The sequence below is a fragment of the Poecilia latipinna genome, unplaced genomic scaffold (genome assembly GCF_001443285.1).
Source record: "Poecilia latipinna isolate Pla-1442-1.1 unplaced genomic scaffold, P_latipinna-1.0 Scaffold2015, whole genome shotgun sequence".
NCBI classification, from domain to species: Eukaryota; Metazoa; Chordata; class Actinopteri; order Cyprinodontiformes; family Poeciliidae; genus Poecilia; species Poecilia latipinna.
In genome coordinates this window covers 63,248-80,316 of record NW_015114631.1, presented here as the reverse complement: position 1 = coordinate 80,316, position 17,069 = coordinate 63,248, and the positions used below count along the sequence as shown (strand labels likewise).

The 17,069-nt window shown below is 40.1% G+C and overlaps 1 protein-coding gene across 1 annotated transcript in view; it reads right to left on the bottom strand.

Moving 5' to 3' along the window:
* The window catches only part of arap2 (ArfGAP with RhoGAP domain, ankyrin repeat and PH domain 2), a gene marked incomplete at its 5' end in the record, with an annotated part of 101,683 nt that overhangs the window by 29,205 nt on the left and 55,409 nt on the right, over positions 1-17,069 (bottom strand). Inside the window, 7 exons of the mRNA XM_015016423.1 lie at positions 1,936-2,083; positions 3,352-3,457; positions 4,299-4,511; positions 6,113-6,276; positions 6,771-6,834; positions 14,065-14,263; positions 14,750-14,852. Coding sequence (XP_014871909.1) covers positions 1,936-2,083; positions 3,352-3,457; positions 4,299-4,511; positions 6,113-6,276; positions 6,771-6,834; positions 14,065-14,263; positions 14,750-14,852 — 997 coding nt within the window. The remainder of the gene's footprint in view (positions 1-1,935; positions 2,084-3,351; positions 3,458-4,298; positions 4,512-6,112; positions 6,277-6,770; positions 6,835-14,064; positions 14,264-14,749; positions 14,853-17,069) is intronic.

The window sequence follows — 17,069 nt, the reverse complement described above, 5'->3', positions numbered from 1 at the left end:
TTTGTCATGCGAACGATGGCGTCTCGAACCGATTTGGAGCAAATGCTTCTCCTGTAACATCTAAACAAGAGAAAGATTGGGAAGCTCCACGTGGGAATTAGCAGCTGCTCGGTGCCGCTTATCCCGTAAGCCGTGTCAGCTCTGCGAGGGTAAGCGTGATCCCGTGGCCCCCCTCTCTCACTCATCTACACATCGGCAAAAAGTCACGAGAGTCCTGGAGACGTGGCAGCAGCAGCTCTGCTCCCCAGATGGTTCCGAGTGCAAATAAAGTCATAACTGCAGCTCGGTTCAGATTTGCAATATGGTCTTATTTAGATATTTGATTTATCTCCACTTCTGTTGTCAGGACAAACTCTGGTCCGATACGTCCGGCTGAGTGCACTTCATGCTTTGTAAAGTTTCCATTTGCTTTCATTTGAAAGCAGAACTGCGACTTATATTGCCACAGATGCTAAATTGCTTTCACTGATTGCTCATACTCCAGCTGCAATAGGATCATCTGCATTCTTTATTTGGAAAATATTTACATTTAGCTGCAGGCATGCATTTAAACATGAGTGCCAAATTATGTTATTAAGCAAGTAAGTAAAGTTCAAATCATGATTTTATTTATGAGGGGGAGCGGGGGAGGTTATCCGAGATAAGTTGGGAGTTGAAGTGACAGACCTGCAGAGTCAAGAAATCCCCTCAAATAGAACCTGCGATTCGCAACAAGCCAAAAAAGTACGGTAAAGTTATCGACAGATATCCGTGTAGGTAAGGCTGCAAAGTCATTTGTGAGGTTCTGGGATCCAGCAAGCTAACAGTGAGAGCGGTGACCCATAGAAGTTATTCCAGGAGCCCATCAACGATTCAAACAGGAAGTCAGAAAATAACCTAGAGTGGCAGGTAAAGCACGGCGCGCCTCACTTGCCTCAGAGAAGGTCAGTGTTCATAATTCAACAAGAAAAGAGATCAGGAGGGACGTGAATCCTTGGTAGAGGTCCAAGGGAGAAAACGCAGCTAACCAAAAAGAACATAAACACCTCTCTTACATCGTATCCTGATGGCTCCAAAGCTTTTGGGAAATATTCTGGGAAAGTTTGTTTTAGTTTGTGTAAAAAAAAAACAAACAACATTTCAGAAATGGAATATGACACGGACAATCAAATATGGCGGTGGCAGTGTGACGGTTTGGGGCTGATTTGCTACTTTGGGACCTTAACGTCTCGCCTGAATTGATGGAATCATGCAAAGTTAACCTTTTTTCATTGGCCATCTCAGTATGTAGACATAAACCACAGAGAAGAGACAGTAAAAAGAAGAAGAAGAAGAAAAAAACTATGATCGAAGAAATTTTGAAATCTCTTCAAAATCTTTCAAACCTTGTGAAATAATGTTGCAGATGACCAAGAGTTGTCCTGCTTCCAAAAGGAAATTGGTCTGTAAGAGAGCCGTTATCACTCTTTTTGTTCAAGTTAGGTATTTGTGAAATAAATAGCTTCAGACACGTAGAGCCGTGACGCAGGAATGAACTGCCCAACGCACAACAACCTCTTGAGGTAGATTTTATTATGTGGATTTTGGTCCAGTTGACCTGTTTCTGTTTCTCTTCCCTGATTTTCTTTTTTTATGATAGTTGTTTTTAGTTTTGGAGATGCAGTGTGTGGAGAATAAACTTGGCATACATAGGACACAATGCAAAATAGCAGCGAAGACAGTGGATTGTTTTTTTTTGTTTTTTTTTTACAACTTATGCAACGCGTTTATGCAATGAAAAAGACGGATGTTACCTAACTTCGCAGGCGGAAAACCCATATCAAGAGAGCGAGTAAAACTTGAAGTCTTTTTATGTCCATCAATTGTTTAAAATTGCGCACACACACACACACACAAAAAACATGAATTAAAACACCAAAGCGTTTTTTTTTTTTTGTTGTTTTTTTTTTGTCTTACACTAAAAAGCGTAACGTAGTTGCTGATTAGGTCACGAATCACGCTCATTTCCTGCGGAGTCTGTCCTTGCGTCTGGAACAGGCAGGAGGAGAAGACGGCGGCCAGTTTTTCACTCGGCATTCCGTTGAGGTGGGAGCACTGCTGAATCCTGTACAAAAAAACGAAAAAAGAAAAGAACCCGAAGCCCTGAAGGTAAGCAAACGACCACAGAGAGCTCAGCACCAGCAGCTTACATCTTTACGGCGCACTCGGAATTGAATAAAATGCGAGGCTCTGGGCCAAACTCAGCACCGGGCCAATTAGGCATTCTTGAATCGGTACATATAATTAACAGCTGAGTGACAACAAACCGGTGCAGGTATCTGAGGAGGGAGAGGTGTGTGTGATGTGAGCATCAGTGAATAAGACATGATGACAGCAGAGTGCTCATGTCTTAATCCAATTAGAGGTGGAAGAACCTAACAGCTTTGTGCCGTGATGCTGCGGCGGGACAAGATCCAGAGAGGAAAGCTGGCGCCCTTAAATTTTTGCATCCAGTGTTCGGATGCACAGTTCATTTAACACTAATTGCTATTGTTTTATTTTACGCCAACCTGCTGCTTATCATCAGTAAGCTGAATAATAAAGCTAAATGTTTTGTATATTCGGGCGATGAGCTGAATGAGAATGGAAATATCAGAAACTCATGGAATAAGCTGAGAGGAATAACTTCTATAGTTAAAAAAAAAAAAAAAAAAAATTCCCCCTGAGCTATGAACAGAGCCACTCTTACTGAGGAGTTCTGCAATTTGTTTGCTAATTGCCTGCGTTTTCAATAATGTGCCGCACAATCTGGTTGAGACGGAAAATATGGGCAAACGGTACAAACAATGAGGAATTTATTCAGCGTTTTCAACCCAAGGACACAGTTTTTTCCAGTGATAAGCAGCCTTTTCTAATTAAGCTTGCATTTTGAAGAACCTGCCAGCATTCCCACTGTACTGTACTTATGACAATGTCTTGGAAACTAAGCGAGACTTGTGAATGGGGAAAGTATAACAAAATGTTATATTATACAAAGTAGAGCAGTTTTTTTTTTTTTTTTTCAGAAAATAAGGTACAATAGATGAATCACAAGTGGACAAATGGCAAATCGAGAGCTATTTGGATGCAACGGCTCAAATTTCTTTTGAATCTTAAGAGAAACCCAGACCACTTTTCCCCAGGACAAATTAAAGGGTGTTTTTGTTGTTTTGCTTGGTATTTTTATTTTTTGTTTTTTCACTGTGGACTAGCTATATTAAAAATCAGCTACAACATGCATGTTTTCTGCAGGAGCTTGGTGGTGAAACAAAAACACGACCCACTTCCAATTACAGGTGAAGAGGACTGAGATTCCCTGACTGTGACCAAAACCGTGAGTCTGCGTGCACATACCTGTACAGGTGCTGAAGCAAGGCATGAAGAGTCGACTTGTAGATTTTTGGCAAACTCTCTATGAAAGTTGAATACTTCTTCACCCTCTGCTTCTCGTCCGTCTCGTCTGCGAACGAAACCGCACAAAAACGCGGCAGTCATTGCAACACTTTTGTCCCATTAGCGATGACGGCGTGATGATTAAACAACATCTCCAACGAAGGTTTTAGAGCCGGATGAGACAAAGATCGACCCATTTGCTCTCGATATCAAGACGAACGTTTGGAGGTGTCAAAGCAACGGCATTCAGACTAAAAGCAGGGGCACCAAGCACGGTGGTGGCAGCATCCTGCAGAGCGGCTGTTAAGCTCCCAGTGGTAGCGGTGCATTGCACAAATTGGAGTGAATAACGAGGAAGACTACCTCCAGAGTCCTCCACTTTATCTAATTTTAAAGGCTTGATGGATGGAACCTGGGCACAACTGGGCAGCCCAAATGGTAAATTGACTAAATATGTGTAGCACTTTTCTAGCCATACCAAACACTCAAAGCGCTTTTAAACTAGCGCCACGTTCACAACATTCATACGTTGAATCGGGCACCCCGACGAGACAGAAGGAAGCTGGAAAAAGAAAAAAAAAAAAAAGAAACAGCTTTAACAGATTGCAAGATGACTACTCTCCCCACTGAGACGCAGGACAGTGGTGTCAAACACATCTCACACAGGTGTGGACGTGACGCCTGTGAAAATGCGGTTTGTGAGAAAATCTGTGATAAATTCAGGCTTGTGCGCCTATTTGTTATTGATGTTTCTATGACTCCATAATGGAAAGAGGACATTTTGACTGAATCTGTTTGCATTTGTTCATCACTGTACAGTAAAGAAGCTGCAATACAGAATCTTTTTAAGACAGCCTTTTGTTTCTCTCCCGTCTTAGACCCTCTTCCATCTCAGTCACCTCACTTACCCAGAGCTGACACCCAGTAAGGATAGAGCTCCTTGGTCAAAAGTGCATCCTCCAACTGGGATAAGAAGTGCTTCAGGGTGTCTGTTACGTCTTCCAGCTGATGCTCCTTGTTCCTCAGCTTCACATTGCGGGCATCACGAGTGAACTCCTCCAGGAGGAGGGACACCCGGGCAGGATCTCCCGGAGACTGGTAGATCCCCTCCTGGCACAAGCCTGCATCGAGAGTGTGGTTATTTATTAAGAATCTAGCAGAGCACAGAATTTTTTTTTTCTTAAGAAGTGCTGAATTGTAAAACTGTAGGATAAAAGTATTGCTGTAAGACATCTTGGCCTCGTCACGTCACAGTTTCTTACATCAGTTTTACAGCAGCGCTGCCAAAGTGGCAATCATCTGTGTATAATGTAGGTTTTGGTAACCGCTTTGCGAAAATATCGACACCCTTGAGCTTCTATATGTTTTGTTACAAATTCAATCACAGCTATCATTGTACTGCGTGCTACTTAACCTGTTCAGTTTAACACAACTTCTAAGTTGATATGCGCATTGCATGAGCACTTGGGCCATTTGAGATGAGTTACTGTTTTCTAAATGAGGTAGAAACTATTGAGGAGGAGGATTAAGTGTCAAAAGCGCATGTGAGTTCAATGACATGCTAAAAATCACAGTGCCACATAGTGGCCTGGCATGACAACTACAGCTGTCTCATCTAAACGTTGAACTTTTTCCCAATCCTAAACAGCCTTAGATTATATGAATAGTCTCGTCATAAGATAGGTCAGCTGTTCTCGCACAGACACTCTTACAGAGTCATAAAGCAGCAGGGGTTTGGGTCCTTAATGCTCGAGACTAATCTTTTTGTTACCTTCCCGACCCAGAGCTCATCAGGATCAAAGCTGTCCTCTTTAACATCAAAGAGAACCCCCTTTTCTTCACAAAAGGTAATTGGCAAGACTATCTCTGCTTTAGTGCCACAAAATCTTTGGTGCATAGCAATCCACAATTTCACATTTGCAGTTTAATCAACCCTTTCCTCCCTTTTTTTTTTGGGAAACACCAAGAAACTACGACAAGACAACCTACTGTCACGAGCTCTATTGATAAAAAACTATAAAAGACGGCCCGAATTAACCGTTAGCTAGTGCAAACTTGACAGACTCTTTTGACTATATTGTTGTTCTCATCTAATAAGGCTTTATTAAATGTATTACTTCTTCTCATTCAGACTTTTGTGAAAGTATTCTTTCTAAGGCTGAAATCATATTGAATTGCTCTCCATCTAATTTCACTTATTTTGAACTAATTTGGAAAGCAGAATAGTTAAATATTTTAGGCAACCAAATATAAGCACACACACACACACACACACACACACATACACGTTTCAAATTTTTATTTGGAAGAAAATCAACATATCCGTGTCAATCCACTCCACAGTTGGGCGCTAATTTACTTCAGTCTATTTTCTAAAATCCCAAGAAAACGAATTAAAGCTCGTGGCTGTAACACGACGAAATGAGAAAACACCGCAAGGGCTATCAACGCCTTTGCATGGAGCCGTATATTTTTGTTGGGAGCGGTCCCACAGCGAGAGCATGGTGAAAAGTGGACTGCCTTTCTGACATTTCTAAAAATACCGTGAAAAGCGAGGTAGGATAATGTCACCACATTGTGCCAGACAACATTAAAAAGCATGAAAATCTCATCTCCGTTGGATGAATAAGCTCCTCAAGGGGGGGGGGGGACCTGAACATTAGTCATACAGAACTCACTCTTCCAGACTCGAGGCTCTGCAGGTAAATATGCGGCGACTCACCGTACTGAGTGACAAAAGCAATGCAGCTGTCGACTATAATAGGGACGCCGTTTTTGGTCAGCTGCTGGTCACCGAGCGCTCTGCCGTCTGTGCCGGCGGCCAGCGTGATTGCGGAGTGCCACAGAGAAAAGTCCATCCTGTTGAACCCGTGGATGTAAATTGTTCTGGTGAAAAGATGATAATATCAGCTAAAAGCCTGAGTGAAGATCACCCGAGGTTCACACGTTTTGGGGAAAAAAAAAAAAAAAAAAAAAAAAAACAACAACTTCTGAATCATTTAACAAACAACTGCCGAGATTAAAGGAATACAAAAGCGCTTCTACGTCTTCCCGTGAGGTTTGATGAAATACACACAAACAAACAGCAATTAGTGGCATCAGCACAAAGTCTTGTTGCGTTATTTAAATAAATAAATAAATAAATGGAGTCGGAAATTCTCAGCCGCATTGTGTTACCATCTCAGTCCTTGTCTCCTTATCTCAGGCGTAGCTTTAATTACCACAGATGGCTACAGAAGGTGAAGTGGATTTGGACTAACAAGACAAAAAAAAAAAACGAACTCAAAGCTAACAACACTGACTAATGAATATGCTTTTGGTGAATGGAAAAACATAATGATTATCTTTTTTTATTTTTTATTTTTTTGTCAAAGACATACCTTCCGCTTTCCACCATCAGAAGAACTTGGATCTTGTCTTCACCCTCGACATGTGTGGAGACAGCTGAGGAAAGAAAAGATTTGCAGGGGACAGTTTAGGTTTGCCATTTGCAACTCTATTTGGCTAAACTTGAAAGATGATGCATGAAGTGTCCATTATTAAGGACTTTTTTTTTTGATGTATTTATACTTTAAGTCGGTCACAAACACACCAAACCTCGATATGCACAAACAAATCCTAATCACGAATCAAGAAGAAACCGGGATATTTCAATTGCATTTCGTACCGTTTCATGTACTTTAAAATTGCAAAAGTTCCCAAATACATCAACACTGACACAAATGTAGATGTTGTGTTTGTCGTAAGGCAAGCGGAAGAATATTTCATAACGTGAAGCTATGCTGATGTAAACAGAAGAGCATTACACAGTCGACTGACAGAAATCACAATGCAGCAGGACATAAGAATAGAACTCGCATATTTAAATAAAATGGAAAAAAAAAGCAATATTGTCTCAGTTTTACAACGTTTATTTGTAAATTCATAGAAGATGGTAAATATAACGTAAGGAGAAAACATGGACGATAATAAATACATTCATTCATTAATTAAAGAACAAACAACCTTAGGCATATGGGACTTCATCTAATCCTTTCTTTTCAAGCTTTTGTGCTGCAACGCAATGTGTAGTTCTCCATTCTGATAAAGGTCTCGTAAAAATAATATTTAACAGCATTTTTTTTAAAGGTTGCAACTCTCAAGAGGGAGGAAACAATGCTAGTGTTAAGGTAAAAGATGTAACATTTCATCTGACCAATGTTTGTTCTCGTTTTGTTTTTAAATCTTCTGAAAAGATATCTGACCAGACTTTAAACCATAGCAAAGACATGTGGTAAGCAAATAAGACTTGTATTAAAAGTCATGCTCTGAGACAACTATTGATCCAATCTCTGGTACTGCATCTTCTTGGTAAGATTACATATTGGAACAAAGAAAGGAGAAAAAAAAAGTACAATGAAATTGATCAGCATTCAGGTTATCACATATTTTATAAGACTTGGCTTTCTTCATGTCAGATTGTGTAGTCAAGTCACATCATTACAACAGTCATTCGTACAGCCTTGCTGATTAGAAGAAAAAATGAGCGACTCGACATAATAGCTTTGGGAATAGAAAAGGATTGTTAAACAGTGATTTAACCTTCTTTTAACAGAAACACTGGCTAACAACTTTAAACTTTCAGATCAGATGTGAAATGTTTAGAACGACCTGGATGAGTGAGATCCATTACTACACAATCAATAAAATATTTAGAAGGTTGCACGAAAATTGGAAATCGATTTTCATGCGTGATACGTGCATCATCTGAATCCCGATGATGCATTTGACCAATCATGTAGGGTTCATGTCTATAGATGATTTAGACGGAACTGGTATGCGTGATAAAAATTAAAGAGCATGTAGAGCGAATTGATTGGGCGGATTTTATTCATCCAAAATCCAACAGTGTTTGAAATACTGCTTTAGCGGAAAAGAGGTATGTACGACAAAATATCAGTGTGAGATTGCGTGATTAATCAGACGCTCCAGATCAGACGTCTGACATTGACTCGATTTTGCCCGAACATCCCAATAAGCAAACATGGCGAGTAAACATGATATCGTCTAGATCTCTGATCAGACTTTTCAAAATTTCAAAGTAAAATCAGGTTGTAGGTTTCTTGTCATCTCACTGTGAGAAAGATGGTAAGGGAGGTGAACGGAAAAACTAAAAAATGTCAAAAGCTCACAGTTGGATAACTGCCAGGCAGAGGAACATCTCGGGGGTCATCGAGTTTCCTTGACAACCATTAATCACGTTCTATCAGCCTGCCAATTTTCAGATTGAGGATATTGTGAGAAAATGCCCGTCTCTTCTTCCCTCACAAACGCAAACATGTGGAGGGGAGCTGGAATTGCGTGCTCTGGTCGGAGACTAACGGACAACGCACATTAGAAGTGCGACGTAACGGAGCGTCTTTTGACAAACGTCAAAACACACCTTCAACACACACTGGAAACATCAGAACAAATCTGTGGATTTTTGCTAGATGTTATATATTTATGAAAGCAGGTGCTGTAACCTACATGAATTATTACACTAAAATAAATGTATGTCATTAAAACGCTCCCTTGGTGAATTCTTGCATGACTTCAAATTATTAAGTTATGCATTCCTTCTTAATATATTCAGTTCAAGAATATTCCTCATCAGAAATGGTAATCTTGGTAGAAACCAATCACAATTCCAACTTCAAAAACTTGAATAAACTCCAGCAAAAAATGCAGTGCATTAGTAGAAAAATTGCCAGAGCAGCAGCACGGAAGAAGAGCGCTAACAGGAACATAGTGCTATTTGTGTTTCTAATCATGTTTAGTTAGACGGTGGCACCGGTCGTTTCCCAGGCACTGCTGGTGTGCTCATTTCATTGAAACGAATGAAATGTGGAAAAGCACCAGATGCCCAGAGTAAAGCATGGAGGATCTGTGATGGTGTGGGTCTGGATAAATGAACACATTAAACAGTGAGCTTTTCAGTGTAGAAGCATGCTACAACGCTAAATATGTTACAACTGAGTTGCCAACAAATGTGCCATCTTTTGCAAAAGCTGCAGCTGAGCGATGCTAACAGGACAGATATTTTAATCGAAATAAATACCCAAGCACCTTTTGACCACTTGTGGGATTCCTCGAAGAACGATGCAGTGAAACGCCGCTTTCGTTTGGGTCCACACCGGCTCCTGAATAGCAGAAATCTGCCAATACTCGAGAACTCCTCTAAGATAATTCGTAACTGTCTATTTTAATAGCTTAAACACCAATTCTAATTAAATATACATCATTATGCACAACGGAGACCGACACAGCACTACCGCAGAAGGAAATATCTACCAGTTTTGGGGGTTGAGCCAATCAGCATCAAGGAAAATAAATGGCGCTCCTTTCCAAATGTCAGCCAACAATGTATCACGCCGTACGAATAAATCTGTCACTGTACTGTTAAAAATGTAAGCATTTATATTTACTTCTTTACTACCAGTTGGGATTTTGCAAAAAAAAATAAAATAAAATAATAATAAACATAAATAAATGAATAATGAAGACATAGAGAAATGAAAGGGAAGTGGGCAGCTGGCAAATCCTGAGAAAAACGTAAATGCCGTCTTAAACTTATAGATTTTCTCTTTTGTAATGGAAAATGCGACTACTTCCAAAATACCATCTTCACAATGATGGTAGATTAAAACATAAGTGGGAAGTAGGGCACAAAGAAAATTTTTATTTCTACACAATTCTCACAACGACAACAACAAAAAAGGTCTGAATGCAAATAGATTGCCTTGTTGGTCGTATTGAACGCATCAGTAAAACAGACACATTTACTGACATTCTTCATCTCCACAATCAGTCTTTTGAAATCGGAATAAGGGAGCGAGATACAGAGGAAGTGAGCTGAGGGACTCTGAAGCGCAGCCATAATCTCTTCGGGGGCTTCAAACAGCTGCTTGGATCATGGCAACAATCACACACAACAGAGAAAGAACAAAAAAAAAAAAAAAAAAAAGGAGACGAGGCTGCTCAAATCTCCTAGCAACAACATCTGGCACTTTCATCACTCTCAAGCACTGATTGTGCCCCAGTAATGGATAGAAGGATGAAAAATACAGAAAAAAAGACGCAGGACTTCATCTTAGCAAACCGTCGATTTTATGAGACGGATTGCTGCCTTAATAAATACCTTTATTCTGTAATTACCTTTAAGAATATAAGCTTTCGCACACGTGGGTGGATTTATATGCGTTCAGCATCTTCACTGGATAAATTCATTTGGAGCGCATCATACAAAAACCTTCAAATAAAAAACAAAATAAAAAAAACAAAACACATGCACTGAAGATATGCAGAAGCATATATTTTAATTTGATTGCAAGAAAGGCGACTGTCTAACTTTGATTGACAAGTCTTTTGTAGCAGCCAGTTGATGTTGATCCAGAAACGGGGAAAAGAAATACAATTAATCTCATAAAGTGTTTTTTTTTTTTTTTTTTGTAATTTTTCTCTGGCACATTTTCAAGGGTGCTGCGTTTTATTTTGATCCAAATAGCAAGAAAGGAAAGCCAAGAACTTAAGAGATTGACTTGAGAGGGGTTTATTAGGCGCGTTATCAGGTAAAATGCAAAACATTTGTCTTAGCCGTTTTGAACAAACATACAGAAATCCTCATTCATCCTACTACAAGCTCAGCGGCAATGGGTTTGTTTCTTAATCTGTCTATGTGATAAGTCTGCGGCCTTGTTTCCACCAAAGAATCTATTTTATGGTTGTTGTTTTTTTTTTTTTTTTTGCCAAATTCTTAATGTTCAAAGCAGTTATGTGTGTGTGTGTTTTTTTTCAAAGCTTTGTTACTGTGTGAACAAATGCTTCTGGTCAGCAGATGGTTTTTTTATGTCAGAAAACAAGGAATGGATTTAACTGGACTTACGAACATACAGCAGCGTTTTGTTCAAAAATCCCCGAGTTGATCATGACTTTTATTTTTTTTTAAACATAATTAGACTGCAAGAGAGATGAACAGCTTCTTTTGTAAACACTAATGACGTCTGAGCAAATACTAAAATGCATCTCATATTTTCCAAGAGATAATTTGTTGTTTGTGTGTTTTAATTCTCACTGTGGATCAACTGAGACCCAAGCCAAATGAACGCGTTTGTAAATCTTACCAGTCGTCAATGTTTTAGCCTGCGCCGTGCTGTCAGAGGGGTCATTTCCAAGTGATTTTTTTTTTTTTTTTTATTCCAACATGGCAGTTTGGCATCAAGACTAAGAGTGGCTGATGAAATTTATCTAAACTTTCAAAAAAAAAAAAAAGAAAAAAAAGTGAAAAACAAGTCGTAATTTAACAGACGGAGAGACTGCATTTTCAAGTAGCGTTTCCCTCCTAATAAATTAAATCAATTTTTTTGCATTTCGTCAGGTAATTTGTGTCCTGCGTTAAAAGTTTATTTGATGATCTGAAACTTTTAGCTGTGTTAGGGAGACAGTTTCGTTTTCACTACTATCTGCATATAATAAACTAAATGGACTTTTGCGAGGAAGCACTGGAATTACAACTACAGGATGTGCAAGACCGCAATCTTCTGCCAAGATCCATCTTCATTTAGGAGTTTAGGCAGAACAAGTCGGACAAAGCAGATTTTAGCATTTTGGCTGTCGTATGCAAGATGTAACCAGAGAGACTTTTACAGCTAAATGTTCTTACCGTATTTACAAAGCTTTCCTTTTGTAATGTAATGGGTTGTGCACTGTGACATATGAAGATTATCCAGCTAGAGCCACCTTTTGTTTTCTCCTTATTTTACTTTGATTTTCTGGTTACTCGCTAAACTTCAGGTTCTCTTCCAGAACAGGAACATTTAGTTTTTATTATTACTTAGAAACTGTGGAGTGCTCATCACTTATACAAATTTAGAGCATATTTAGAAAGTCCAGAGGTTCTTACTTACACTTATGTAGCAACTCAGAACAGGGATTAGAATTTGGAACCAAGAAATACTACTTTTTAGACTCCTGTTCTTCCAACCCAGAAAAGGAATTAGACCAGAGGTTACTTATACTTATCTACCAACCCTGAATAGGAGTATCTAGTTTATTTACTTTGGATCAACATTAGATTCTTTTCCTTCTTTTGCTCTTTCCTTTGGTTTGCTATTTGGTTTGTTTTTGTTTGTATTGGGAAAAGTCAAAATTTAAATTAAGTGAAACCATGTAAATAAAAGATCAAGGTTCTTTTTGGGGGGAGTGGGGGGTTTAGAGATCGGACAGGAAAACATTTCACATTACTGAATAAACCGATGATATGTGAAACAGCCAAATACAGCATAACTATGAATCAGAGAGCATGTAAAACAGCTGACGGATGTAGGAGTGAAGCACGTAGGAACTATTTGGTGACTTTAATTGAAAAGTGAGTTTATTTAATCCCTCAGTGTTACACAGGGGCACCTTTCATGTGGTGGTGTCGCTACAGAGAAAATAACAGTTAATCCCATGTCACAGACCAGGAATCCTGAGGCGATTTCTTTTTTTTTTTTTTTTACCAGCGCTCCAAAGCCCAACATACCCCTGACAAAACACGGGTCCCCTTCTGGCTGCAGGGGCTCTCCGGCTGTGACAAATATGGTTTGTGAAAGCCAGGAATAAAAATGAACACCGCTGCAGTTCTTTATCCCGCCCCAGGTGAGAAGATGGGGCGGCACTTTGCGTGATTTGATCCATGCCGAGCTGTAAGTAGATTAAAAAGATCTATTGATTCTCCCCTCCTTCTGTTCGTGCGTCACGCTGGTGCAATCAATTGAAATGTTCCAAAAATCTTCAACGTCTGCCAAAGCTTGTGTGAACTTTGGAGCCTTCCGCGCTGATGAGTAGAAATAACTCATGTTCAGCGGTAATTTGGACAAGCGGCAAGGATAAAACCAGCACATGTTTGCACAATTCCTTCTGAAGAAGATGCTGCTGCTCAACAAACTGAAGCAGGAAAATCACTTTGACAGATGCTTTTTGTAAGTGCATCACATATGTGCCTTTACTTCAAATAGAAAATTTTCTTTTTTGCTTTCTTAATGTGGAGACGCTTTTATTACGCGGGGACAATTTAATTTCAATTTGTGCTAGCTCAACCTCAGCATAGATTTGTGTAGTGTAGATGTGCACAGAAACATTGAAGTCAATCATTCTCCAGGAAAGTCATGAGCTCACCGTATATCAAAAGCCAGTAGTAGATGTCAGCATATTAAATGTTTTATGATGGCAGTCAAAAGGGAAAGAAAGTGAAACTTCTTTTTTTTAAAACCAATGACAAAACAAATCATCATGCACACCTCGCACCAACTATTACGCACAGAGGTGAAGGAGTGATGATTTGGGCTTACTTTCCAACTTCTGATCTTTCTGCCCCTTTTACACTAAGTTTACTTAAATACAATCAGTAGATTAAAATATGAGAGAGCTGAGACTAAGCCTGCAATGTGGGACGTCTACTTAAAACTTCTGGACATTAATAAACAAACACTAGACAATAATACCGCTCGGAAATATCTGCATTCTTTCCGTTTTTGGTATGGTTTCTGTGTTTTCAAACATTTTTGATCAGGCACCTTACATTGCTCTTTCTCCGAGTTTGACATTATAAAAATAGAAAATACTTTCCAAAAAACCCCCCCAGAAACCCACCATACAAATCAGTACGGCACTCACTGAGCTCTTGCAGTTGTTTGAGATGAAGCACTTCCTCCTCTCCCGCCTCATCTCCAGAGCTGAAGTGCAGGGCGGAGCCCTCCAGCATGAACCAGCCCGTCCTCCAGTGATACAGGTCATGGCCTTCTTTGTACTGGAGTCTGCCAATCAGTTCGCTTCGTTTCCGCACCAGTCCCTCCACCTTCGATGGGACGAAGCACTGTGGACAGCATGCGTTCATGAAACAGAGAGACGGAAAATATATTTCGCACGTCCAAATCAAATGCAAAGTAACTGCAACCGTACTGAATGTATATACTTTAGTTTGCATTCGCCGACAAAAGTTTCTGCGCCATGTTCTTTCGATTTAAACTGAAAGGCCGGCCTCTTTTGCAGAGGGAGAGGAGTGTTTAGCGATGCTGCATTGACTCTTTCCTACCAGCGACTAAGTCGTCTAAGACTGGAAAGATAAGAGAGGGAACAGTGGGCATATTTATATAGGGACTTATTAAAAGGCTCCTTCAGCAAAAGGGGGAAGATGGCAAAACCTCTCTCGTCTTACTGAAAGAGGCATTGCAGCGTGAACAAAACACACACACACAAAGAAAAAAACCTTCTTCACTTAAACTTCAGGTGAAAAACAAACTTATAGGAGGATGGAAATGCGCGCCGTGTGTGTGGGTGCGCTCGGCTCGAACGGTGTCACCTTTGCCAGCGCCTGGATCCAGTCGTGCTGCGTATCCTGCGTCTCGGCTCCGACAGTCAGGGCTCGCTCCGTTCGGAGGTAGAGCTCGACGGTAAACACAGCCCTGCCGGAGACACGAAGGTCAACTTTCAGAGGTTCCGAATGCGAGGAAGCGTCCGTGTACAGCAGCACACCCTCAAACTTTACGCATTTGCAAACGTTAAGCGTAGATGCATGCGCTGCATTAATTCAAGTTACCGTAAGAGCATTTTTTACCGTGGCACTTCAGAATCTAGGTGTTAAACTGTACATTAGCGGGAGCAAACACAGGGAGGCGGAGGGTAAAGGAGCTCCGTCACCGATTCATTCTGATTTACTGATGGTTTCCAAATGCATCACAAGCAGGAAATCTGTTGACATAAAAGATTAATCCGCACAGAAATAATCTCCTCTAGGGACGTAGCGAAAAGTCGCACATATCTGAAAGAATCACCTGAAAATGTTGGCGATGTGAAAACAGTAAACATACACAAACATGAACTTCCACCTAAACAGACAGACTGAGCAAAGAGAGAGTTGATCAGAGAAGAAGTCATGAAGCTCCTGGTAACTCTGGAGGAACTACAGACATCCACGGCTCAGGCGGGAGCATTATTATTATTATTTTTTTTTTTTGACAGTACAATCGTCCAACTTCAATCGAAGTGTGGCACAGAGAAAGGCCTTTTGAATCCCATTTCCAGTTGATCAAAATCAAGAAGACACAGGATGCTTGTGGACGAATTAAGATAAGACCACAAGCTTACGTTCTGAAAACAATTTGTATGACGTAAAAACCAAGGCTGCGCGTCACCCTGAAAGCCCGTGGCATAACACCGTGTTTATGCTGGGGAGTAACGATGGGAAGACAGATGGAGCTAAATAGAGGGCACACGTATTTGGGAGAAAAACCTGGTACTGGCTGCAAAGATACTACCGAGGAGGCTTATCTTCCAGAGAGATTGTAAACGGAACCAACCAAGAAACACTCGGCAACTTTTAATCAAAAACAGATGCAGGCGCACACATTAATCTTGGCTAAATGCAGCTAGCGCTTCATTTTTACAGAGGCTGAACCACGTCCCATTTTTGATGCCAAGATCAGAACACGTTCTAAGGGAAGTAAGTAAGAAGGAAAAAAGAAATCTTTGGCTTTTCCTTTAACAAGGCAAGCTTGAGAATTGGAATTTTTCTGGCCATGTTTCATTCAGGCCAAAAACCTTTAATACTACTGGTGTAGCTCAAATAGAGACATGTTTTAGGATGGCCTAATCAAAGTCTTAAACTAAATCCAATGGAAGATCTGTGACAAGACTTGATGTTCACACATGCTCATCATTAAATCCGTCTGAGCTTCTGTATAAAGACTAGGGGGAGAAACGCAAGAAGATATGCAAAGTTGGCAGATAAATAAGCCCAAAAAGGACTAGCAGGTGAAACTGCAGCAAAAGGTGGTTTAAAAACATTTCCACTCAGGAAAACGAAATAAAAATGCTCACCACACTGGTCATATTTTTTATTTGTAAAGATTTTTTTATTTTTTTTTTCATAACTTTTCATTTTCTCTGATAATGAATTTATGAAACCATTTATCAATTTCTTCATGTGACAGCAGCTCGTTTGTGTTGGCTTGTCATGTAAAATGTTGATGAGATATACGATGTCCGTGGCTGTGGGGTAACAAGACAAATCTTAGTGTTTCCAAGTAAGATTTTTTCAGAAAACACTAGAAAGTCTTGAGAAAAGAAAAAAAAAAAACTGAAAAAGAAATAAATGTTAAAATCTAAAACCTGTTGTGATATGAACAGCTGAAGATTTCTCAAGCTCTATTTGTACTTTTGTTAGACATTAATTCGCTGGCTGAACTGTGTTAGAAGACCCAATCGTTTACGCACAAAAAGCCTATTTCAAAGAAAAACTAAATAAAAAAAAACAACACTTCCAAAGTCAAACTCCCAGGCAAAACTTTGTAAAAAAAATAAAAATAAAAATACAAAGAAAGAAAGGCCACCATTATTCTGTTAGTCTTTTCACATCCTGTTGTGTTTGCCTCGGCTCTCAAACACCTTTGCTTCTGTCTATCAATGAAAGTGTCACAGGTCAGAGTATCGCCAGCTTAATGGCCTGCAAACAGGATCCCAAGCAGTCGTTACATCTCGACGCGGCGGCGCCTCTAAATGCTGCCGCGACGGGCGTTCAAGGCGACACGTCGCACGGGGTCAAGGCAACAACGAGTCACTTTCTTTTCACAGGTGTCAGGGGAATAGACGAGACATGGGTGTTTGCCCTCGTATGTCCCCCC